Here is a 26,440-nt window from a genome sequence, read left to right as displayed (position 1 = left end):
ACTGCAAAGGCCAGAAATAGCACATTGAGGTCCTAGGGTCTGAATGGCCAGGTCTGGGGACTTGGAAGCCTGGTCTGAGGAGGAGCACCCTAAAAGAAGGAGCTCTGTCAGTGGAAGGTGGGGAGGGGCTGGAGAGATGGCTCAGAGGTTAAGAGCATTGGCTGCTCTTCCAAAGGTCCTGAGTTCAATTCCCAGCAACCACATGGTGGCTCACAACCATCTATAAAAATATCTGGTGCCCTCTTCTGGTGTGCAAGTGTACATGTAGGCAAAACACTATACCTAAATAAATAAATCTTAATTAAAAAAAAAAAGAAGAAGAAGAAGAGGAAGAGGGTCTGTCCTTGGAGAAGTTGCTGTTGGCTGGCCACCAGGTACCCAAACACCACCAATTCTCCCAACGCCCGAGAGATCATCACAGGAGGCTCACTTTGTAGGTGAGGGGTTCATAATTGCCTGAGAAGGGCCGGTGAAGAGAGAGGACCCTCTAGGGCAGTGGTTCTCAATCTTCCTAATGCTGTGCCCCTTTAATACAGCCCCCTTATGTTGTGGTGACAGTATCCATAAAATTATTTCATTGCTACTTCATAACTGTAATTTTGCCACATGACTCATGAATTGTAATGTAAACATCTGATATGCAAGATTATGATATGATATGATAGGTGTGATTTGAACCACAAGTTGAGAACTGTTGCTCTGGGGGAACGAAGCTGTGGTCAGGTCATAGATAGCCAGAAGTCAGACAGCAGAGGACTCTGCTACACGAGTCCCTGGGGGGTTGCATGGCTTCCTGGTGTTCATGCGCCAATTCTGCTGGACAGCAGATTGGAGGGAGAGCAGTGTGGAGGGGCCGGGGACTTACAATGCCGATGTGAGTGTGGAAGGCCAGGGGAGGGACAGCTCTGAAGTCCCAGAGACAGCAAAGGGACCAGCATGATTCAGACAGCCTACAGAGGGTGAGGCATTCAGGCCCGTGCCAGTGGGAATTGTGCCAACAAGCATTAAGTTTGGCTTGTGTCAGCCAAGGGATCCACTAGAGAGCAAGGGATCTGCAGACTCCTTAGGGCTTTCTTAGCACATGGCAGGGGCGCGCGCGCGCGCGTGTGCGTGTGTGTGTGTGTGTGTGTGTGTGTGTGTGTGTGTGTGTGTGATGATATGAGGAGCCAGGAAGTGCCCCCTGGGCTCAGACCATAACACCTATTTAGCCTTTCCTGCCCATTCCAGAATTCTCTCTCTCTCTCTCTCTCTCTCTCTCTCTCTCTCTCTCTCTCTCTCTCTCTCTCTCTCTCCACTCCTTCTTAGGCAGAGGTCACCCCTCCCCTCAGCCCTGGTTCCCACACACCTTTCTCCAGCTTCTCCAGGGGTGTGTCTGTTCCAGCCCTCGCCATCACCAGTCACCCAGGATGTACATTCTTGGTTGTCATGCCTGCCCCTGTGTGCAAGACCTTGCATTGTCCAAGGCCCTTTCTTCTGTCATCTTCCTGCCACACCTGTCCCCTGGAGGCTGGCAAGTGGTGAGGCAGGCTTCCATCTGGCTTTACTAGTGTTTTTCCCTTCACCTGCATGCCCCTTGGCATACAAACAGACTTTGGGGCGGGGGGGGGGGGGGGGGGGGGGGCGGGGTCTTTGGAATCTCTTTGTTTATGTTTTCCTCACTTCTCCTAAGAGCCAAAAGGCAGATATGGCATCTGATGGTGCTGGCAAGGTCACATTGGCTCAACACTCCACAGTTGTCACAGGCTAGGCTATGTGCTACTTTCTCTGGATTCAGTGAGAAATTATCCTGATTACTGTTGTGAAAAAATTGCCCCTTTATACCTTAAATCCAAAATAAATGGGTCTTTGGTTTAGGCATCTAACTTGGGTCTTTTTTTCCCCCTGAAGATGTCCAGAGGCTGATAGCAGGAAGTATTCAAGGGTTCAGGTGTGGCTCCCTGCTTGCCAAGAGCTAAAGGGTACCTGTGCCAGGCTAGAAGGCAGGCATTCCTAGAAGCCCTCAGCCACCAGGAGTCTTTTTCTGTAATGAAAACACATTAAAACCCAACCGGTACCCCTAGGGGTATCAGGTATGAACTCCAAGAGATATTGGGGTATCCACTGTAACCAGACAGGAATGTTCTGAGCATCAGTGAAGACAATGGACTCATCTCTGCTGCCCACGGTTCAGGAAAGGGGACATATCATTCATATGACCAAACCCTCTGTCACTTCCTGGGAAACAGGAGCTCGATCCTGCTTTTTGCCTAGGAAATCCCAGGTCTTGAAATTCCCAGTTTAGTCACCCACTTCCTTGTGACCAACACCAGAGGATTCTTGTAGTTAGCTGATGTGCCTGCCTCAGGTGGTAGCCTGGGCCCTCAGAGCTCCCACTGTCATGCCTCTCTCCCCTTCCCTTATTCCCAACCTTTAATGTATTGGGTGGAGGAAGCTTCTGCAGTAAATTGAAAAACGGATGAGCGCTTGAGTTTGGGTCACCTGTTCCATCTTGTCTCCCACAGGAATGTGTTTTTGTTGCAGCTGCTGTTCTTTGACCATTTGCTCATTAGACGAGAGCCTCACTATGGAACTGAGACTGGCCTTGAACGCTTGTTCCTCTTGCATCTGTCCTCCAAGTGCTGGGAGTCCAGGCATGCAGCGTGGTCTAATCTTTGTTGTTGTTGTTGCTGCTGCTGCTGCTATGACAAAAGACTGATCAAAAGCAACTTGTGGGAGGAAAAGGGTTTATTTCATTTTCCAGATTTCAGTGCATCACTGAGGGAACCAGAGTGGGAACTCAAGGCAAGAGCCTGGCAGCAGAAACTGAAGCAGAGATTATAGAGGAATGTTGCTCAGTAGATGGCTCTGGATTGCTCTCCATGCTTGCTTTCTTATAAAAACCAGGATCACCTGTCCAAGGATGGCACTGCTTACTGTGGGCTGGACCCTCCTATACCAATCATTAATTAAGAAAACACTCCCACAGGCAGTGGTGGTGCACGCCTTTAATTCCAGCACTCAGGAAGCAGAGGCAGGTGGATCTATGTGAGTTCAAGGCCAGTTTGATCTACAAAGAGAGTCCAGGACAGGCAATACTATACAGAGAAACTCTGTCTCAAAACAAACAAACAAAATTAAAACCTTAAAGCCTGTTGGGGGCTGGAGAGATGGCTCAGAGGCTAAGAGCACTCACTCTCTGTTCTTCCAAAGGTCCTGAGTTCAATTCCCAGCAACCACATGGTGGCTCACAAGCATCTATAATGAGATCTGGTGCCCCCTTTTGCCATGCAGGCACACGCGTGGACAGAAAACTGTATACATAATAAATAAATAAATCTTGAGGGGAAATACCACTAAAGACTTGCCCTACAGGCCAATCTGATGGCAGCGATTCCCCAATTGAGATTCCCTCTTTCCATGTTTCTAGGTCTGTATCAACTTAGCAAAAACTAAATAGCACTGGCCACCACTCCTGGCAAGAATATTTTTTATCTTGTCTTAGGCCAAAACACTGAGGTGTTACTTAATGGATTTGGTGGGGAATTATTAAGTATGGATTGGCAAAAGAGGAACAGTTTTAGAGGAACTAAGTCTTTTACAGTGTCCTTTAAATAATAAATGCTAAGTGGCCTGGCAGAACCAATAGGTCTTAGAGAAGCCCACTGCATAGAAATCAGACTTGAGAAGAATGTTCCAGACCCAGGGAGGAGGGCTTGGGATCAGGGAAAGCCAAGGGAGGGGTCCAAGAAGACTGCTCAGGTCTTTGGTGACTCTCGCTTTAAATAGAGCAATTACACACACTGGCTTGCCCACCTGGATCTGCTAGGATTTCTTGGCCTCTGCTCCAGTCCTATAGCAGGAAGTTGTTATTCATTCATTCATTCATTCAAAAGTTGTCTAGTGAGTGCCTACTCTGTCCAAAGGTGACAGGCCCTGGCCTTCTCAGTGTTCACAGGTGACACAGAAGACAATGAATGACTAGACCTGCTCTGCCAGTATGGCTAGCAAACACCCTCCTAGAAGCACCACAGGGGACTCGCAGCTAAGGGGCACCTGGCCAGAATTGGACACTCAGAGGAAGCTTTCAGAGAAGATTCCTTCTAAAACTTGAAGGGCTATTGAAGAGAAGGGTGGGTTAAAGTAGAAAAGAGAGATGTTGGGGCTGCAAAGATGATACAGCTGTCAAGAATACTCAGTAAGGTAGGCATGGTGGTGCACGCCTTTAATCCCAGCACTTTGGGAGGCAGAGGCAGGTGGATCGCTGTGAATTCAAGGCCAGCCTGGTCTACAAAGCAAGTCCAGGACAGCCAAGGCTACACAGAGAAACCCTGTCTCAAAAAGCAAAACAAAACAAAACAAAAAAAAACCAAATACTCAGTGCTCTTGTGGTGGACCCAGACTCCATTCCCAGCATGCACCTGGCAGCACAGAACCTCCTGTAACTCCAGTATCAGAAGATCTGATGCCCTCTTCTGGTCTCTATAGGTTACTGCATGCACATTGTGCATAACTCACGCAGACAAACACACATACACATAAATGCAAGGAGGGAGGGGTAGGGATGGAGGAAGGAAGGAGGAGAGAGGGAGAGAGAGGGACAGAGACAGAGAGACAGAGAGAGGTCTAGCAGAAGGAGCTGCAGGTACAAAGGCCTGAGGTGAGACAGAAGGGCCCTTTTGGAGACCTAAGAGTGATAAGCTTGTCCTGGAGTCAGAGTAAGAGTGAGTGTGGGTGGCTGTCTGCCTGCATGTGTAGGTGTGTGAGGATGAGCATGAGTGTGTGCATAAACATAAGCAGGCCAGGGGTGGGAGGCAGGAAGGGCAGAGAGATGAGGCTGAAGCTGAGAAAATGGGAAGGATCATGGGTAAGGATGGGACTCATTTCTGAAGCCAGATGGGAGCCTTTAAACTGGGCAGTGACACAGTCATGTTTAAAAAGCCTCTTCTCGCTAGGCGTGGCGGCGTATGTCTGTAATCCCAGCACTTGGGAGGCAGAGGCAGACAGATCTCTGTGAGTTCGAGGCCAGCCTGGTTTACAGAACGAGTCCAGAACAGCCAAGGCCACACAGAAACCCTGTCTAAAAAAAAAGAAAGAAAGAAAGAAAGAAAGAAAGAAAAAGAAAAGGAGAAAAAGAAAAATACTCCTTCTCTTAGGAGAAAAGGTTGACACAGGACAACATAAGAGGGAGGAGACCTGGTGGGAAAGCTCCAGAGATGAGACTGACTTGCCACCAAGGCAGTGGCAGTACAGCTGAGGACTCAAGGTGAGGATCAAGGAGGGCACCTGGTTTCTGGCCCAGGTACCTGAGTCAGTGGAGGGAAAAGGGTGGACCTGGAAGGGGATGGGCCTGGCTGATGAGGTCATCATTTTCTTCTCACTCCATCAAGGTTTGTATGGATTCAATCATTGTTAGGACAGGTAAAGGAGGGTGCCCTCTTACCTGTGCTCAGGACGAGGAGGCCTGGGAGTGCCTGCCCACCAAATGGTCAACCACCGAAGACTAACTGGCATCCGAAGCCAGAGCACTGTTGCAAAACTGCAGTGACAGACACTGAAGAGCCTTTGGTGGCATGGCAGCACACGCTTCAGTTCCTGGGAAGCAGTTCTGCTCCCACTTACGCGACAATTACTAGTACGTCCCATCCTAGCCAGCCTCGCCACCTACCGGGCTTTCTGACAGTGGAACGTCGCCCTTCTCCAGGGCACATGGAACAACATCACATTTGGTTTCTTTATTTAAAGCGAAGGAAACCACTTGGCCACCAATATGAAGGTTCCTTGGATTTTACCCGTCATGCTAGGATACCAGTAGTGAGTGGAGAACCCACTGGGTGTGTCTGCATTACATCACATGGAGGCGTGGCCCCTGCTCGTTGCTTCCTGAGCCCCTTCCCACAGTGGCTCTCCTTGACTGACTTATGGAAAGCTGTGCTTTTCCTCCTTTCAGTTTCTCCTCAGCTCAGCCTTGCTTTGATTCCCTTGATGCTAAGACAGCAGGTAAACTGGACCTTTGGAGTAGGTCTTCCAGCTGTTTCCCTGACATCTGGAGCTCTGTGGAGCTTATCTGGATGTCTCATAGTTCCAGTGGTGCCATAGGCCTGGAGTGTTCCTGGGAGGATGCTGGTCCTCTGTGGATATTGGAATCCCCAAAGAAGTTGGTTCTAATATTGGTGGAGGAATGTTTTCACAACAGAATAGATGGTCTTGCCAGTGATAATGAGGGCAAGTAGGTAAAAAGCAGTCTCCTGTCATTTTATACTGGCTGCCACCAGAAGATGTGGCCCAGAGTTAGGGCGGGTCTTCCTGTTTCAGATAATCTGACTAAAAAACCCCTCACAGGGATGGCCCAAAGCTTAGGTTTTACTTGATCCTAGATTAGTCAAGTTGGCAACCAAGAGTAACCATCAAAAGTGTTTGCTCGGAGCCTGGGGTACTACTGCGTTAGGTTACCCGTGTCCCTGACAAGAAGCAGCAAGACCTGTCCCCATCCCACGAAAAGCATAGCCTGGGGTCTGTGTGGACTTCTTGGAGTTCTAGGACCAAGTCAGAGAGGTAGACCCCTGCAATCAGGAAAAGAGTATCAACTGAGAGTACACCTTGCTCTAGAAGAGATTTGTCTAAAGTTCTTTTGACCCCATAATCCCCCTCAATCCTTTCTCTTCTCCCATCGTCTTCCTTGGGCAGTGAGTCAGACAGACTGCTTTGTGACCCTTTGGCTGCCTACTGCCTCTCAGGAGAAGCTGAGGACCAGAACCATCTCCAATTGCCAACACCCGGAATGGGATGAAAGCTTCACCTTTCAGATTCAGACTCAAGTAAAGGTGAGTCACAGAGGACCACACCTGTGCGTGTGTGCGTGTGCGCGTGTGCATGTGCGTGCATGTGTGCGTGCGTGTGTGTGTGTGTGTGTGTGTGTGTGTGTGTGTGTGTGTGTGTCCGGCCTTCTTAAGGCTGTTTGTCTTCCTCTTTGTCCTGCTAGCCTCTCTTCCCACACTTACTACCTCCTTGTCCCCATGTGTGCTCCTCTCTGATAACCCTGCTAACTTCCCCTGCTAGCCTCTCTTCCCACACCTACTACCTCCTTGTCCCCATGTGTGCTCCTCTCTGATAACCTTGCTAACTTCCCCTGCTAGCCTCTCTTCCCACACCTACTACCTCCTTGTCCCCATGTGTGCTCCTCTCTGATAACCCTGCTAACTTCCCCTGTCCTGCTTATTGTTGCTGGACCTGACCATCTCTTGCTTCAGAACGAATTGTGTTTCCAGTACCTTCCAGAGTCATCTCCCTGCAAGAGAATATCCAGGAGGGAAAGCCGTTCTATTGACCAGGTCCAACCTGATCTAGTTTCAGCGAGAGGCTTTCCTCTTAAATCCGTTCTTAATTGCTTTAGTGCATTTCTCTTCTATTTCCTCGGGTGTGTGCTCTTCCACTCACTGAGTCATTAGTTCATGAGGGTGATTTTCTTCAGATATACGGTAGGTCTAAGTCATGGTGACATGTCCTGGAGAATGAATTCTCCTTGATCATCTTGAGTTGCGGCAGCCTTGAGACAAATTTGGCCTGGTGATGAAGTAGAGGCTTGACACTCCAGACAACCATTTTAGAGTTCCGGTTAATGAAGAGTTCTTTAATTTTTTTTTTTAAGAGGGCTGTGGTCACTATAGTTCTAAAAACAAAACAAAACCCTTTTCACCAGTTGTGGTGGTTCATACCTGCCATACCAACGCTCAGGAAGTTGAGACAGGGAGACTGCAAGTTTGGTTTGGTTTGGTTTGATTTTTCGAGACAGGGTTTCTTTGTGTAACAGCTCTAGCTGTCCTAGAATTTGATCTGTAGACCAGGCTGGCCTTGAACTCACAGAGATCCACCTGCTGCTGCCTCCTGAGTGCTGGGATTAAAGGTGTGTCCCCCCCCCCCCATGCCCAGTGCTTCTCAAGCTTTTAAAGGGACCAAAGTCTCTTGAAATCAGAGCAGGGGTGGGGTGGTGGGGTGGGAGGGATGGCAGCCTCCAAAGAACTGGAGAACAGGAGAGAGACTTCCACCCTGAATTCATGTCCCCAAAAATGTCTCTGACATCCACACAGAAGCCTCTATGTCCCTTTTCCTCGGACATGACTTTCTGCTAGACTGAGGTCATGACCCTTGATCTGGGAGTATGCCATTGCAACCATGGTAACCAGGCTTGCTCTCTCTCCTCTCCTCTAGAATGTACTAGAACTGAGCGTTTGTGATGAAGACACATTGACACCAAACGACCATCTCTTGACAGTTCTCTATGACCTCTCCAAGCTCTGCTTTCGGAATAAAACCCATGTGAAGTTCCCACTCAATCCAGAGGTGGGTGCAGGGTCACAGGCCCTGAGCCTCTGACTTCATGAGGACTAGCCACTTACTACCATGATACCCTCATGTGCCTTCTCTGAACACACATGCTAGCTGGGACAGGTCATGCTTCTGGTTCAAATCCCAGTACTCTCATTTTCATGAGATTTACTTACCTCCTCTCATCTTCTATTTCTTCATCTGTGCAAAGGTAGCAATGGCTCCTCCAAGTAGGAGTGCCGTAAGGCTTAGATGCAGAAGCACAATGAAGGCGCCTAGCAAGTAGTGTTTGCGATATTCAATAGAAACACGGATGTCGATTACCTTTTTTTTACCTCCAAGTCCTGTTTCTGGAATACCCTCGGGTAGATAGGGCAAGTCAAAGATGTTCAGAACTGGAAAGAATCGAGGTTTTCTAGACTCAATCATCCCACAAATACTGGGACACTTATGGATGAGATGCTGTCCTGGGCTTTGGGCATACGTCAGAGAGCAAGCATCTACTTCCCCCGTTGAGGGAAACTGAGGCTCAGTGAAGCCGTGTTTCACCTCCAGTTACACAAAAAGGCATGGGAGCAGAGTTGGGCTAACAGTGCCATCTCAGAGCTCTCTTGCCCAGGCTCTGAGCTCCATGGGAAAACAGGCAAGCAGTGGGGCATTGTGAACTAAAATAGAAAGCCAGCATTCTAAGACAGAAGCATGCACTTCAGGGCCAGGTGTCACACCCACATCTGAATCTCTCCTAAATTGCCAGTGCTGTTCCTAATGTCAGAGACTTGGGACAAAGAGAGGCAGGAAGGGCAAGAAGAGCTGGGAGCAGCTGTTCCTTCTCCATGGCCCCAGGACCAAGTACGGGAATGACGCGGCAGGTCTACAGGGGCAGAAGAGGGTCCTGGGAGGCGGAGGCATGCAGACATGGTCGGTAACCTCCTTACCTTTTTTCTCACCAGGGCATGGAAGAGCTGGAGGTGGAGTTCCTGCTCTCAGAAAAGTAAGTAGGCATCAGGCCTGTGTGTCAGCTAAGATCCTTGACCTTAGAGCTGAGTCGGTCTTTGTGCCACCTTCCCCTGTTCCAGCCTTACGGTTGGCACCTGTGCCGGCTTCCTCCCTAAGTGTCAGTTCTCAGGAGCTTGTAAGGGGTGTGTGTGGGTGCCCAGGCTCCACCGCTGTCCTACTTTCATTGAAGCCAGTTTTCTTTTAAGGACTATGGGTTTAGTTAGGCATATAGCTCAGATGGTAGAATGCTTGCCTAGTATGCACAAAGGCCTAAGTTCAGTTCCTAGGACTGTAATAAGTCAAGTATGGTAGCACACAATTACAACACACACACTCTCTCTCACACACACACAAAGAGAGAGAGAGAGAGAGAGAGAGAGAGAGAGAGAGAGAGAGAGAGAGAACAAAAGAAGGGGGGAGAGAGGAGAGAGAGAGACTCAGTGTTTACCTCAGCCCCCAGCATTCCCCAAAGGAGCTTCTTAACAGAATTCCCGCTACCATGGTATGGATCAGGAAAAGGGTTCTCCTCTTTGACCCAGAACTATCAGAACAAAAATCCTAAGCCCTGGCCAGAACCAGAGGAGGGGTCAAAAAAAGCCAAATCTGGGGGTAGAGAAACAGCTTAGAACATTGGCTTCTCTTCCAGAGGACCTGGGTTCAATTCCTAACACCCATATGGCAGCTCCCAACCACCTGTGATTTCCACAGGATCTGATGCCACCTTCTGGCTTCTGCTGGCACTGCATACATGTGCTGCACATACACGCAGGGAGATGGGCAAAGCACCCATACACACATGAAATAACAAGATACTTTTAATATATACTCTGGTGTCCCATATTTGACGATGTCTCCTTGATGGGGAGGCCCAGTGGCACTCAAAGGAAGGCTAGCAGGCTACCAAGAAGAGACTTGATACTCTATGATCATATACAGCGGGAGGAGGTCCCCCTCAGTCACAGTCATAGGGGAGGGGAATAGGGTGAAAGCAAGAGAGAGGGAGGAATGGGAGGATACATGGGATGGGATAACAATTGAGATGTAATAGGAATGAATTAATAAAAATGCTAAAAAATAAAATAAAATAATAAAAATAAATAAAAAGCCAACCCTATATGTAAAATGTATACATTAGTTGAAGCCCAGAAGCTTTGTCGGTATGAAGCGTTTGCATCTGTTCTAGACAACGGGCCGCGTCCTGCTGCAGTCCCGCCTGTACATCTACCTCCCTATGAACATTGTTCTAAATGGCCACCACTTTCCTCCTCGGCAACCTACAGTCCTAGATCTAAGTGGATCTTAGACAGAGACCAGCTTTAGAGCTGATCCTCCTGCCTCTGCCTCTTGGGTGCTGAGGTTACAGATGCCACCAAGTCTACTTCAAACCCAGTTTTTTTTCAAGCAGATATTTTTCACAATCACTGAGAAGAATCTGCTATTTTAACGACTGAAATGATTTACAGTTTTTGCCACCTTCGTAAGGAAATCAGCCAAGAATATTGCCACTAAATGGAAGTTCTCTCTTATTTTTCAGTCCCTCCTCACCAGAGACCCTCATCACCAATGGCGTGCTGGTGGTAATTGTCCTTCTTGGCTCTCGTAGCCCTGGAGACCACATATGGCTGCTGCTCTCATGCGAGATGGTGCTAGACACAGCATGGGGCCTTGTCCCCATGCTGAGCCTAAGGAGAATTAGACTAACTGGTTAACCCAATGGGATGCATGTGGGGTGGGGCTACCCTCCGGGCTCTTGCAGAAAGTATCAGGGTATCACCTCTGCCCCATTGTATCACCTACAATGCCCCAAAGGTCACCTCTTTCCCAGGCTTTGTCACCTGCAACTCCAATACCTCTGCAAGCATGATTTCAGTACTAAAATTATTTTGTGGGCCAGATATAGTGGGACATACACATCTTGAAGTCCAGCCCTTGGGAGGCAGAGACAGACTGATCTCTATGAGTTCAAGACCAGCCTGGTCTATATAGGAAGACCCTGTCTCAAAAACAAAACAAAACAACAACAATAACAAAACTGAACGTACCCAGCGTCACAGGAAACTACCTTTGCCTGGCCTCTGCTGCTTAGAAAGTTGTTGTATTTCAAGTTCCCATTTATAAGGCTGAACAGTGTCTCAGGTCAGCCCCTTATAAACATGAACATGACTCCCAGTAAACTGTGGTATATGTCCTAGGTTTGTCCTGTCCTATCGTGCCTTCCCCACCCCCACCCCCAGAGTCCCCACTTGGAGCTTGGAGCGAGGCACCATGCCTTGACTGGGTTCAGCATTGTCTATAGCAAACCCAGCGTGCTCAGCTTAAGCCGTAGGCTGACGACGCTGAACTAGTCAGAGTCTTTGCCTCTTCCCTTCTAACCAGAAGAGGGAGGAAATGGCCTGAGTCCCAGCAACCCTCTTTGCTTTGTTACAGTCTCGCCAAGTCTCTTGCCTGGAGGTTCACGCAGAATCCAGGAGGCCAAGGAAGAGGGAAAAAAGTGAGAATTTCCTTGCTCTGTCTAGCGGTGGGTTTCAGTGGTGGAGGTGGGGCTAAGGCTGCTCCCAAGCCCCATGGAGGTTAATTTGGAGCTCAGGGAACCAGATCATCTCAACCTAGTCTAGGCTATGCTGGGCTGGGGAAGTAAAGTCAAAACTCAAAACCATCGTGCCCTGAGGCACCTGTCCTCTTCACCCCTCTCTACGAAGGGGGTGTTCTTTCAGGGATCCCCTGATCGAAGTCCTCAGGCCCGCCATGTGTCCTGGGGCCTAGGGTTCAGTGCTGCCCCCTGGGGCTGAGTCCACTACAACGGCAGCACCTGGGGCAGGTGGGCATTAAAGCTGCCGTGGTCCTCAAGCCACACCTTCAGAGCAGCTCCCAATTCACAGTAGTTTCCAGTTGGAAGACACCTAGTGACCCACACATGCCACTGTCCACCCCTCCCCACGTCTCTTATGCTGGGTTACAGGCTGTTCACAGACATGGCCAAAAAGAAGGGCTGGGGGTGGGGGTCTGCTACCAAACTGACAGTCTGATGGGTGTCTGTTTTCTCTGCAAAGTCACTTTGGGCGTGGCTCTTCTAGCAAAGCAGAACCAAGCAGTCTAATGTTGAGGTCTCTCTCCGCATCTTAGAGGGCCTCTGGAGAGCGTGCTATCAGCATTCTTCACTGGCCTTGTTAAATTACAGATTTCAGGGCCCTGTCTGGGGCATTTTAATGAGTGTCCAGTGACTGTGAAGCACTCCTGGTACTTCAAGACAGGGCGTCTTGATTTTTAAATTTATTTTATCTTATGTGTATGAATGTTTTGCCTTGATATATGTATGCCAAGTGCGTCAGATCCCCTGGAACTGGAGTTATATATAGTTGTGAGCCACAATGTGGGTGCTAGAACCATAGCCGGGTCTCTGCAAAAGCAATAGTGCTCTAACCACTGAACCAAGATAGGATTTGGTGGGGGGGGGTGCAGGGTTGGGCTAAATGGGAAAGAGAGATGAGACACTTTCCAGAGTCCTAATGTTGGACCCTAGAGTCCACTTGGGTAGGGGGTCGTCGCAAGAGACCACTCGAGGACCACAGTGTTGATGCAAAAGCACAAGGTTTATTGCTGAGGTGCGTCAGGGGGCCTCCGCAGGGAGGGAGGCTCCCCAAGTCACTGCTACAAGCTGTTCTTAAAGGCTAAAACCGCAAAGGTTAGGAGGGGCTGCGTGCCCTATGTTAGGATTGGCTCTGGTGGTCACTAGGGGTGCTTGTCTAAATGTTATTGGCTATTGCCGGGGCTGTTGGTCTTGAGGGCTATTCTTGGCAGGGAAGGGTGTTGGGGAGTTTCCAGATGGTACTTTTCTGAAAATTGTTTACCTTAGTTGAAATTGTTTATCTCAGTTGGCCACCTTGATCTCAGAATCTGAAGCTGGCCTTCAATTCTTTCTGGGTCAGTTTCTCAAGCTGCTTGTCTGGGTCATGTTCCCAGGCTTAGGCTGAGAGAGAGCCTTACAATCACATCTTATCTTCTTTCTCAGACAAAGACCTCCTGGTGACGGTGACAGACTCATTCGAGAATACCCAGCGAATCCCACCCTGCCCGGAGCCCTGCTACCCCAACCCTTCCTGCTTCCATTACCCTAAGTTCTTCCATCCCCAGCTCCACACCGAGGCACCTAAGAGCCACTGGAACTGTGGGGTACAAGGCAGCCAGGGTTGGAAGGGGGGATGAGGGGGACTGGTCTGAGAGGGCTCACAGAGGAGCCCCTCAGCCCCTCACAGAGCCCACCCTGTCCTTCTAGCTTTGCTGCTGTGGAGCGTCCAGGAATGGCAGTGTCTGTCAGCCCCTGGATTGTCTTCCTGATGGGGAGGCGGTGACCCTGCCTGTGGTGAGCACCAGGCTCTGGGGAGGGGTCTCGGAGCTGCTTAGTTCCTGTAGCAGGGAGATGGGAGGAGCCCAAAGACACATGGGGGAAGGTAGCACGTGGGGTCTCTCGGGCAAAAATGGACTGGCCTTGTAGGCCTCTGTGGGAACCAGGGGCCATGTGGAGCCTGAGTGAGGATGGTGGAATGTCATATCTAGAAGTAGCATGTGGGGAGGGAACATGTTTGTGCATATTGTGAGCATGCATGGTACTGAGTCCAAGAAGGTGGTAAGTGTCTACCTCTTTGGTTGGGCTCCCCTTTGTTCTCAGTCATCATCTCTAACCGGCATCTCACCTTTTTCTTATCAGGGAGAGAGCTATGAATTACACATGAAGTCCACTCCCTGGTAAAGTTCCCTTTTCTGTCCCCCTCCCCTCTAACTCAAAGGAATAGGTGTGAGGTGGTTTCATTTGTATTCTCTTCAATGGCCAACAAGGTTGAACACCTATTCTGGACTTAATTGGCCATTAATAGATCTTCTTTGAGACGTGTTTGCCCAAATCCTTTGCTTGTGTTTTAAATGGGCTCTGTCTTATTAACTTATAAAAGTTCTTTGTATATTCAGGATACCAGTATGGTATTTTTGCCCCTGTTTTGGAGGATGCCTTTATATTTTCTTTGTGTGTATGTTATTTTTGTGTGAGTGTTTGTTTACATTTATGTATGTATGCCACGTGCATACCTGTCACCCATAGGGGTCAGAAGACAGCACTGGGTCCCCTGGAACTAGAGTTACAGATGGTTGTGAGCCACCACGTAGGTGCTGGGAGCTGAACCCAGGTCTCAGCTGCTGAACTGTGTCTTCCAGCTCCTTTTTGATGGTGTCCTTTGAAAAAATGAGAGTTTTTTAAAATTTTGATGAAACCTATTTTCTCTTTTGTCACTTGTAGTTTTGGTGTCAGATCCAAGAAGTATTGCCTAATCCAAAATCATGAAAATTTGCTCCCATGTTTTCTCCAAAGACATCTCTAGTGTTAGCTCCCATATCTAGGGTGTACATTTCACACTGCAGATATTCAACTCTCCTGCATCATTTACAGAAAAGACTATTCTTTATCCGTTAACTTTTATCTTTGTTGAAAATTAAGTGACTGTAATTTTTATAATTTTTATTTTATGTATATGAGTATTTTTTTTTTTCTTGCACAAAAGCCTGTGTACTAAATGTGTGCAGTGCCAACAGGCCAGAAGAGGGTCCGGAACTGGAGTTACCAAGTGTTGTAAGATGCCGTGTGGGTTCTGGGAATTGAATCTAGGTCCTCTGGAAGAGCAGCCAGATCTCTTGGGGATTTTTTGTTGTTGTTTGGTTTTTTGTTTGTTTGTTTGTTTGTTTGAGACAGGGTTTCTCTGTGTAGCCTTGGCTGTCCTGGACTCACTTTGTAGACCAGGCTGACCCCAAACTCACAGAGATCCGCCTGCCTCTGCCTCCCGAGTGCTGGAATTAAAGGCGTGCGCCACCACATCTGGTCCCTGTAGTATTTAGACAGGTACCAGCTTACAGCAAGCCAGCTCTATGCCCAGTGTCCCACGACAAAGCTGAGCCCTACATCTTCCAGCTGAAGGTGGAGGCTACATAGTTCCCTCTCCCACAGCCCTAACAAGCTGGATGTGCGGCTGGGCTACAGCCTGTGCCAGGAAGAGGTGGAGTTCCTGCAGAAGCGGAAGGTAGTGGTGGCCAAGGCACTGAGACAGGTGCTACAGCTGGAGGAGGACCTGCAGGAGGACGAGGTGTGTACGCAGGACCACTGGCCTGGCCTGAGGCTCACTCTGCGTTATTGGTACCCTCAGCTCCATGTTCTACCAGCCTCTCACTCTCTCTTTCCTAACCCCGGGGTGACTAATTGTACCACCTGAATCTGTTTGCTTTACCTGCTGAGGTCCCAGTCCCAGGTACAAGGGCCCTGCCCTTGTGTGCTCGCCAGGGTTGGGGGGGGCGCTCCTGCTGCTGCACACCCACCCATGCGCACACGCAAGCACGCACACAGGATCCTGATGTGACTAAGCGATCTTACCGATACAGAAGCAAGATGACATTGTCACCCAGCCCGGAAACATCTTAAGGTTCTCTCTCCTTAGGCGCCCAACCCCCAGCCTTCATCCACTTGTTCTCTTTCTTTCTTTCTTTCTTTTTAATTTAAGATTTATTTATTTATTATGTATACAATATTCTGCCTGCACGTACACCTGCAGGCCAGAAGAGGGCACCAGATCTCATTATAGATGGCTGTGAGCCACCTTGTGGTTGCTGGGAATTGAACTCAGGACCTCTGGAAGAGCAGTCACTGCTCTTAACCTCTGAGCCATCTGTCCAGCCCTGTTCTCTTTCTTATACACATCCCCACCAGAAATGACAGCTGTAGGAACTTGAAGAGAAAGCCCATTCCATTCCCAGAGCCAGTTTGCCTCGTCCCCTGGAGGCAGCCATGGTGCCCCTGCTCCTCCGTCTGTTAGTCCCGGGGAGCAGGGCAGTGGCCCCCATCCCCCACCCCCAGCACCTTGTGCCAGAGGCTAACTGGAATGTAGGCTGAGACAGGAGCAGAGCTGTGACTGGGCTTCAGCTTCCCGAGAGATCTTACTGTCCCTACTAAGTGGAGACAGGGAGTTGGGCCCAAAGCTTCCTCTTTCATCTCATCTTTAGAGAAAGACACCAGGGGTACTGTAAATCTGTGTTTACCCACGCTCACCATCAGAAATGCGGTTTTTCTCTCGGTCTCACAAATTCTGTATAGGCTGAGCATGTACCATGTGACAGGCCAGGGACTAGTGTCCTAATGCCACTGTACAGATGTCAGTCACTCATCATCCATGATTCACACATAGTCACACATACAGCCTCAGGTTTTTTTTTTTTTAAGATTTATTTATTTATTGTTTATATAGTGTTCTACCCACAAGTACACCTGCAGGCCAGAAGAGGACATTAGATCACATTATAGGTGGTGTGAGACACCATGTGGTTGTTAGGAATTGAACCCAGGACCTTTGGAAGAACAGACAGGGCTCTTAACCTCTGAGCCATCTCTCTAGCCCCCTCAGTTTTAACACCTATGAACAAGAGAGCTCAGAACTCTTTGACCATGTCTCTGGTTTACCAAGCCTGGCTTAGGCAGCAGACCCCTTACTGATAGCGTCACTGGGCTTAGAGCAAAGGTCATCTTTTGGCCCCTACCAAGTAACTCACTGCTCTGTGAAAGACAGCCCTCGAGCCATCTCCTTCCCCTCTCTTCTCTCTAACCAGCTCTCTGTCCACCACCATTTTTATTGAGCTGGGATCACTCCATGTCCTTGTCTGTGGAGGAGCCCTTCCCAGCAGTCTCCCTCTGTGCCTACAGGTACCGACGATAGCCCTCATGGCCACGGGAGGTGGCACAAGATCTATGGTCTCCTTGTATGGCCACCTGCTGGGGCTGCAGAAGCTGAACCTTCTGGACTGTTCTACTTACTTGACTGGCTTGTCAGGCGCAACCTGGTAAGGAACTGGACACCACCCTTGATGGAGCCCAGAGGAAGTAGCAAATGGGCATGGCCTGGGATCTGGTGGACCGCTGAATGTTCCCGTCCCAAGTAAAAGTGACTTGCGATGCCTGGAAAGCTCTACCATGCACAGCTGTAGGATTTGGGATATTCCATGTAATTCCTTAAACTTGCTTACTGAATCCATAAGGTGGGGTTAGCGATGGTCTTGGCCTCTCCCGGTATAAAGCGCTGAGCTATTCTATGTATTGTTCATTGTTGACTTATGTCCTTGGCGCTGTGGCGGTAGCCCAGGAAACTATGGTGGCCAATGGTGAGTGAGCCTGGTGTTCTGTCTGTCCTGGTGAGGTGCAGCCACCCTCTTTTGGGGCTGGGTCCAGTCTCCCAGGATGGGTAGAACTAGCCCAGTTATTCTGTCATGCCTTCCTGCAGACCCTCAGTGCTATCCTGTCAGACCTCCTCAAGTATATGAAAGGAATAAGGAGAGCTTGCATGGGGCCGCCTCTTCCCCCTCCTCCTCCTTCTCCTCTTCCTCCTACTGCTGCTCCTCCTCCTCCTCCTGCTGCTGCTGCTGCTCCTCCTCCTCACTCTGCTAAGGTGGAAGGGAAATGGGCACTGGGGTCCCAAAAAGAAACCTGGCAATATCAACTCTAACAAGAGGCATAGCACTGAGGGGAGATATATATATATATATATATATATATATATATATACATATATATATATATATATATATATATATATAATTTGCTCATTTATATTTAAATAATAAGGAATAAAAGGTCTTGTGAGTTAAGGGAAATGTTTCAGTCAGCGTCATCAACACAGTTATCCTTATATAAATGTAGTCATAACATAGACCTGTTTACACTGTGTATAGGGGCAGGGGCTCACTAAAGTCATCATGCCACCCTGTAACAACCAGAGGCCTCGTAGCCTGAGCTACATCTCACTCTGTTGGGTACAGAGCCCTGAGTCTCCCTGCTGTGCCTTTTCTTTTGATGGAGCTCCAAGTGGCTCTCATCAGAGGGACTGGACGAGAACTTATCCCAGGAGACCCACATGACTGTCTCCCTCTCCCAGGCTCCTTATCTACTTCTTAGATGCTGGAGGCTTTAGATCAGATGGTTACCAGTGTTGCCCTCTGCACCAAGCATAGCTGACTATCAACATCCAAGAGAGGCTGGTTACAGGGTATGGGTGGGGGTGGGGCTATCACTCTCAGCTGATGTTCAAGCCCCTTATACACAGGGCATGGGATCTGCATAATGTCACCCACACAATCCTAACAGGTACCCTAAGTCATCTCTAGATTGCTTATAGCACCAATCCAATGTAGTTGCTGTGTAAATAGCTATGCTCTCTTTTTGGGGGAGGGGAGGGTTTCGAAACAGATTTTCTCTGTGTAGCCTTGGCTGTCCCGGACTCACTTTGTAGACCAGGCTGGCCTCAAACTCACAGTGATCCGCCTGCCTCTGCCTCCCGAGTGCTGGGATCACAGGCGTGTGCCACCACGCCCTGCTTTAGATGTGTTCTCTTATCTAGGGAATAATAGCAGTCCATAGAGGTACAGTATACAGGAAGAATTTTCAGGATAATTTCAATCTGCAGTTGGTTGGGTTTCTAGATGAAGACCCTGCAGGGAAAGCAGTCACCCATAACTTCCCCCACTGGCGTTTTTACAGCTGGAGAAACAAGAGTACTTGCCCTGGGTCACTCACGTCAGGAGTCATAGACCTGGAACTTGAACTCCGTGCAGGGCCCGTGTCCATCGCTAACCCCAGACAGCTATCACGATAACTCGCAGCGCTAGAGAGATGCTCAGCTAGGAAAAGCTCACACTGTTCTTGCAGAGGACCGACTTTTAGTTCCCAATACCCAATGCTGTCAGGCTGTTCACAAGTGCCTGGAACACCAGTTGTAGGGGCATCCAGCACCTCACATCATTTTTTAAAATTACTATTATAGCTGACCTGGTGGCCCAGCACTCAGGAGTCAGAGATAGGTGGACTTCTGTGAGTTCAAGGCTGGCCTGGTCTACATAGCAAGTTCCAAACTAGCCAGGGTGGGCTACACAGTGAGAGCCCATTTAAAATGTGTTTAAAATGATAACTTGCTTCAACAGGCCCAGGGGCACTATATTATTCCCTTGGACTACTGTGTGGTATGCAGAACACAGAGAGGGCTTCAGGCCCAGCCAGAATGTTAGAATGAAATGTTCACAGGTCCCATGAACTGGGGAAAACATTCCTTTTAAAACAACGATTAGTAACCTGAGGGTGGTGGCACATACCTGTTACACTAGTGAGCACTTAGGAGGTAGAGACACAAAGATCAGGAGTTCTAGACCAGTCTCAGCCTTATACTGAGTTGGAGGCCAGCCTGGTCTGCATGAAACCCTGTCAATAAATGAAGAATAAAGAATAAAGAATAGGGCTGGAGAGATGGCTCAGAGGTTAAGAGCACTGCATGCTCTTCCAAAGGTCCTGAGTTCAATTCCCAGTGACCACATGGTGGCTCACAGCCATCTATAATGAGATCTGGTGCCCTCTTCAGGTGTGCAGGTGTACATGCAGGCAGAACGCTGTATATATAATAAATAAATAAATCTAAAAAAAAGAATAAAGAATAAAGAATAGGCTGGAGCGATGGCTTGGAGGTTAAGAACACTGTTCTTCCAAAGGTCCTGAGTTCAATTCCCAGCAACCACATGGTGGCTCACAACCATCTATAATGAGATCTAGTGCCCTCTTCTGGCATGTAGGTGTTACAGGCAGGCAGAATACTGTATACATAATAAAACAAACAAACAAACAAACAATGACTGTTTTTAAAAAAATAAAGAATAAAGAAAGAAAGCACTAGTGATGGGTTTGGGGAAACTCTTTGAAAGTATGAAAATAATAGAGCAAATTTTATGGAAGGCAGGGTACTATTTGTAGAAGAAATCTGACCATCTTGCATCTTTCTTGAAACCAGTCCAAGGAAGCAGGAGGCCCCTGTTATCATTGGGCATTCTTAGACAAATCCCCCTGCCACCAAAGAACCCTCTGGAACAGAATAAAGAGGGACCCTTCCCTGTTGATATCCAGAAGTTTGATCAAACAGAGCCAGACAGATCCAGACCCCCAGCTAAGGATCACTGAACTGGAGAAAAGCGAGCTGACCATACCATTGCTCAGAGCCATTCAGCTCCTGGCCTGGATTTTTTTTTTAAAACTTTCTTTAAAATTTTCTTTTATTACGTGTGTGTGTGTGTGTGTGTGTGTGTGTGTGTGTACACATGCTTGTGTGCATATGCCCACATGGAAGACACTACTTTCCTCTTACCGTATAGATGCCAGGGATCAAAATCAGGTGGCCATGCTTACCAGCAAGCACCTTTATCTGCTGGACATCTTACTGGCCCCAGACATGGGCTTTGAACTCAGTCCGGTGCCTGTGTTCAAAGGCTGCTCCCAAGTAACTATAAAGTTAATGCACTTCAGCTGTGACCTGTCCCTGCTGGACATGGGGCAGGCAGGAAACAAAGAGGCCCTCAGGCCTAGCCTTGCTGCCCCCACCCACCACAGTCTACATATAAGTTAAGAAGGAAAAGAAGACGTGGAAAATGAGGAAAAAGGGGGAAAGGAGAAGAGGAAGAGCAAAAAGAAGCAATAAATCTTTTCAAAAATTATTTTATGTAGGTGGGTCTTTTGCCTGCACGTACATCTGGGCACTGTGTGTGCATGCCTGGTGCTGCAGAGGCCGGAAGAGGGCGTTAGATCTCCTAGATTTGGAGTTAATGATGGTTGTAAGCTTTTATGTAGGTACTAGAAATTGAATCTGTGTCCTCTGGAAGAGCAGCCAGTTCTATTAAGCCCTGAGCCAAGGAAATAAATCTTAAATTAGTGTCCTGGTCATGGGAATAAATATGACACAACAGAAAGCATCCAGGATGTGGAATCAGCCGCTCCAGGAATCAAACATTCCCAGCCCTGTCTTACCATAGTTCTGGTGTTTCACACAATGACAACTTTTGTGATTTTTTTTTTTTACGAGAACTGTATGAGCTGGGTACACCAATCACAATTCTTGCCACTTCGGTAGGGAAACTGAGGCAAAGAGTGTTTAAGTAGCTTGTCCAAGATCACATAGCAAGTGAGTGGTAGAGCCTGGTTTTGAACCCAGAAAGATCTGGGCCCAGAATTCTCATCTCAACTAACAGGATGTACCCGACATACAAAAGACATTCAAGAGACGGAAACAATCAACTGTGAGAAGCGACGTTTGTCTGCCTCTCACCACAAGGCTTTCCCTCATTCCCTTTCCTCCTGGCCCTTCTTCTGCTAGGTCTGGGATGCCCCATAATCTGGCCATCTTCTGTCCTGTCTGGATACAGAGTTGATCAGACCAGGGCCTGGGGTAGCTCTGTCATCTGTGCTTGTCTGTCACCAGGACTATGGCTACCTTGTATAGTGATCCTGAGTGGTCCTCCAAAAGCCTGGAACCTGTCATCTTTGAGGCCCGGAGACATGTTGTCAAAGACAAGTTACCCGCCCTGTTCCCAGATCAGCTCTGCAAATGGAAAGAGGAAATCCACCAGCACAGCCAGGGGGGCTACAGGACCACGCTTACAGACTTCTGGGGCAAGCTGATTGAGTACAGTCTGGGTGACAAGGTGAGTGTTCAGCTGTTCCTGGGATCCACCTGCTCACACAGATACCAAGTTCCATTCTGTCTTCCCCAGAGAGTCTGAGCCTCCATGGCCAAAGACATTAGGTTAGACCTGCAGGGACATCCTCACGCTGAAAGAAGCATAAACTGTCCAAAAGCACATTGAGGTGATGAAGATGGTGAGGTCATCTTTCACATCCCTTTCCAAGAACTGGCCCCCCCAATGTTGAGCCAGCCCGGGTGTTCCTCTGCATACATAAAGCATATTTTCTGAAAGCCATGCCAAATATTCATGGGAGAAAATGGGAATGAAGCTGGGCAGAGCTAGAGAGCTGTCAACCATGCTTCCAGTCTGGCGCCACATGGAGGAGACACACACACAAAGCCAAACAGAAGCATGTGCTGTGTGAGTGTTGTGTGGCCTAGGAAGCTATGTGACATATTCTATGTTCCCTGGATGGCCTGCCTTGGCTTCTCATCATTAGGACAAAGGAAATGTGACCTCAGCATAGTCAACTGTAGATTTCAGGGCCAGAGCCCCTCAATGTGGCTCTTGGTCACTGGAGATCTACAGGGTTCATTTTCATGGCCACCACAAACAAACAGACCTAGCAATGTTCCTTCCTGTTCTAAAAGTCAATGGCTGAGTGATAGGTGCCTCTCAAAAGAGCCTGCTTGTGCTGGGCTGTGACTGATGTCAGTCGTGTGGGATGGGGTAGGCTGTCTCTGGGAGATGTGGGCCTGTACATCAGGGTGAGCTCAGCTAATGCCTAGATCTGTCACATCTAGAAAAGAGCCACCTTTAGCTGCTGTTGCTTGACTCCAAAGCAGAGTTTTCCACTCACCTCTATCAGGGCCACCACCAGCTCTTGGTCTACTTCCAAAGGCATCTTGGAGGCTCTGAATTCAAACCAGAACTTCCCAAAAGGAAGATGGGCAGCATAATATCTTCCAACAGGTCTCCTGTGCTAGGTGATCAGATATTTGGGGCTGGGGAAATGGCTCAGTGGATAAAATGCTTTAGCACCCAAACTTGAAGACTGGCATCCCCAGAGCCCATATAAAAGCCAGGCAGGCATGGAATTCCCTATAATACCAGCACTCAGGAGGCACAGACGATACCCCGGCAAACTGGCTAGCTAGAAATTGTTAAGTTCCAGGTTCAGGGAGAGACCCTTCCTCAGTAAATAAAGTGGGAAGCAGTTGAGGAGAAAAACCTTGGAATACACACACACACTCACACACATACACACTCACACACATACACACTCACACAAACACACACCAACATGCATGCAAATATGTGGCATGCCACATATACATACACATGAAAAAGAAGAGGAAATGAGACATTCTGAGGAATCAATGATGTCATGACTCTCATTTTTTAAAAAAGGATTTATTTATTATGTATACAGTGTTCTGTCTGCATGTATACCTGCATGCCAAAAGAGGGCATCATAATAGATGGTTGTGAGCCACCATGAGGTTGCTGGGAATTGAACTCAGGACGTTTGGAAGAGCAACCAGTGCTCTTAACCTCTGAGCCATCTCTCCAGTCCCTTGACTCTCATTTTTTGTTATTGTTCTGAGATAAAATCTCACAGTGTATAGCCCAGACTAGCCTGGGATTCACACTGTAGCTGGAGCTAGCTTTGAACTTGCAATTGTTCTCCCGCTTTATCCTTCCAGGCACTGGGATCACACGCATGTACTACCACACTGGGATAGCTCTCATCTGTAATATTTACTGATTCCTCTTTCTTTCTTTTTTTTTTTTATTGAAAGGAAATTATTTAGCTTTATTTTATGTGTGTGAGTGTTTCACCTGCATGTATGTATGCACACCACATGTATACCTGGTGCCCACAGAGATCAAAGGAGGGCCTTAGATCCATCTGCCTCTGCCTCCTATATGATGGGATTAAAAGCATGCAATGTCACAACTGGCATAAAAACATTTTTAGCAGTACTAATCAGTAGCACCCCACGTGATGAGAAGAAAACTCCACAGCCTTCTAGGCTAGAAGTCTGGGCGTCCTGAGAGTCTAGAGCAAAGAAGAACTAGGCCAGGAGGAAGCTGTGAAAAGACCTCCACTCTTCCACCCCACTGTTACCCACCAGCACCCCTGAGCTAACTGGGCTCTACCCTGGGTCTGTGGCTTTGTTTCTAGGACATTTAACCCTGTCTTGCCCAGGCCTCTGGGTCCAGTTGTGATAAGCACCCTGTTTTGCTTCAAAGGAGGCCCAAGAGTTGTCGGGCTACACACCTGTTTACCATTCCGCTCAGGGTCTTGAGTCTCTGTGCACAGGGTAACCACGGACGCTCAGGACGCTTGGGCCCCTAGGACCTCAACTTGTGCTGGTTGGTTCACTATGGGACACAATGGCCTAGGCACATCTGCAGGGCTTGCCACAGTGGTGACACAGCACAGGGCTCTGGAGACTTGGGGCTTATGTAGACTGACACCTAGGTTCAGGTTGCTAAGTCTCCAGTTGAGGATGGAAGGAAGGAAAGGAGGGAGGGAAGGAGGGAGGGAGGGAGGGAGGGAGGGAGAGAAGGTATAGGGAAAAGATAGGGGGAGAGAGATTTGCCTCTTAAATTTTTAGAGAACCCCACACACCAAGTGTAATAAGATAAAAACTCCTGGCGCTGCTCGGGTTCCAGTGGTGAGTGGGAAATAATAGCAATAAAAAGGCACAGTAGTGGCTTTTTCTATCTTTCCCATATCCCCTAGCCCCTGAGATCTGAGACCCCAAGAGACAGCCTTAAGTTACAGAGTCAGCCCCGCCTCCCTACTTATGGCCTGTGCTGCCAAATGGCCTAAATAGATGTTGTATATTCTCCAAGTGCATTTAAGAGTTGACGGCTAGAGTTGCTACAGACTATACAAGTTGCCTGGGGTGGGAGGTGGGGGTGAGTGATCTGGAGCTGTTAAGGGTTCAGATTGTTCTCTTGTGCATTGGCTCACTGCCAGCCACCTCTCCTAACCACTGGTGTCCCTACAGAAATATGAATGCAAACTGTCAGAGCAGCGTGCTGCTTTGTGCCAGGGACAGAACCCCCTGCCCATCTACCTCACCATCAATGTCAAGGATGATGTAAGCAACCGGGATTTCAGAGGTAACACTGGTGGCTTGGGGCGGGGGCGGTCCCTTCTTAGCGGGTACAACGCACACTTTACCAATCTCCACATCAAGAAACTTTAAAACTAGTGAGGACTGGCCAGGTGGTGGTGGCACACGCCTGTAATCCCAGCACTAGGGAGGCAGAGACGGGCGGGTCTCTCTCAGTTCGAGGCCAGCCTGGTCTACAAAGTGAATCCAGGACAGCCAAGGCTACACAGAGAAACCCTGTCTCTGAAAACCAAAGGAGGTGGGGGCAGAAACAGTGCCCCACAGCTACAGGAATCTCCCTCATGAGTGGGGACCATCAGGCAGTGTCCCTTAGCCTACCAGGGCTTAGCTGATGAGTCAGTGGGAATTGAAGATCGTGACGGATGAGACTCTTAGGGTTTGTTTTTTTTTTTTAAGCTGCCCAAAAGGGACGCCTAGAAGGGTCAGTTTTTGCCCTGTTTATCCAGCTTTTGACAGCAGAAGTTTAGCCTAGCAGCTTAGAGAGCTGTTTTGTCCAGCAGCAAACGCCCCCTTGTGTCCCACAGGGGAACTGCGGCTTGCGATGCTAAAGCTTAGCATTGGAGGGAAGGCAGCATTGGTGGGAAGGAGGGAAGGCTGGCTGTGTGGTTGGCCTCCAACCTGAGACTGATATTGCTCCCTGTGTACAGAATGGTGCGAGTTCTCCCCCTACGAGGTGGGCCTGCAGAAGTACGGAGCCTTCATCCCCACCGAGCTCTTCGGCTCTGAGTTCTTCATGGGGAGGCTGATGAAGAGGATCCCTGAGCCGGAGATGTGCTACATGCTAGGTGACTCCCGAGAACACTCAGCCCCAGTGCTAGCCAGGCCTGCCTTAGATGAGCAGAGTGACAGAGAGAATCTTGTCCCAGTGATGGTGGCCTTGGTTAGCCTTGAGCTCTTGAACTTCCTGGATCCGCCATATCACAGTCTGGAACCTACTTCTAGACCGACTTCCATAATCTTCTTGAAGCCCATTAGGCTCAGGGAGACATCAGTAAAGGGACCCTGAAGGACTCTCCCAGCACCCTAGTCTCCTTGTGTCTATGTGGGGGTCTGCTCAAAGCAGCCTAGGTGTGGAAGGCTGCTTCCAAAGAAGACTCAGTACCTCAGATCCCAAGCAGAGGGGACCCAAGCAGAAAGGCAGGGCCCCTGGGAAAGCCAGGCCCAGCTCCCTGTTCTTTGCCTCCTGGTTCCTCAGGAGCCAAGCTCACTAAGTGCAGGGTTCCACTGGCTGCGACATCCAGCCTTTGTTCTTCACCTCTGAGTCTCATCTGAAAAAAAAAAAAACAAAAACAAAAAAGTGACTTCAGAAAAACAAGCCTATCGTTACAGCTGCAAGAACAGCTGTTTGAATTTCTTTTATGTGAACATGATGTCTATCCTCCACTTACTCCAAAGTAACCCCTCCAGGAAGTCTAACTCGAGCCCCATCTCTTCTATGAACTCTACCCAGAAACCCCCAGTTCTCCCTTCTCCCCTAA

The 26,440-nt window shown here is 48.7% G+C and overlaps 1 protein-coding gene across 1 annotated transcript in view; it reads left to right on the top strand.

Moving 5' to 3' along the window:
- Window positions 1-26,440, top strand: part of Pla2g4e (phospholipase A2 group IVE) — a 31,802-nt gene that overhangs the window by 648 nt on the left and 4,714 nt on the right. Inside the window, exons 2-14 of the mRNA XM_051144437.1 lie at window positions 6,664-6,800; window positions 8,185-8,316; window positions 9,252-9,292; window positions 10,832-10,874; window positions 11,725-11,788; window positions 13,307-13,467; window positions 13,571-13,657; window positions 14,003-14,040; window positions 15,287-15,422; window positions 17,027-17,163; window positions 21,606-21,828; window positions 24,834-24,948; window positions 25,610-25,747. Coding sequence (XP_051000394.1) covers window positions 6,664-6,800; window positions 8,185-8,316; window positions 9,252-9,292; window positions 10,832-10,874; window positions 11,725-11,788; window positions 13,307-13,467; window positions 13,571-13,657; window positions 14,003-14,040; window positions 15,287-15,422; window positions 17,027-17,163; window positions 21,606-21,828; window positions 24,834-24,948; window positions 25,610-25,747 — 1,452 coding nt within the window. The remainder of the gene's footprint in view (window positions 1-6,663; window positions 6,801-8,184; window positions 8,317-9,251; window positions 9,293-10,831; window positions 10,875-11,724; window positions 11,789-13,306; window positions 13,468-13,570; window positions 13,658-14,002; window positions 14,041-15,286; window positions 15,423-17,026; window positions 17,164-21,605; window positions 21,829-24,833; window positions 24,949-25,609; window positions 25,748-26,440) is intronic.

Source organism: Acomys russatus, chromosome 4, assembly GCF_903995435.1.
Source record: "Acomys russatus chromosome 4, mAcoRus1.1, whole genome shotgun sequence".
In the NCBI taxonomy this organism is placed as follows: domain Eukaryota; kingdom Metazoa; phylum Chordata; class Mammalia; order Rodentia; family Muridae; genus Acomys; species Acomys russatus.
This window is presented reverse-complemented; position numbering and strand designations above follow the sequence as displayed.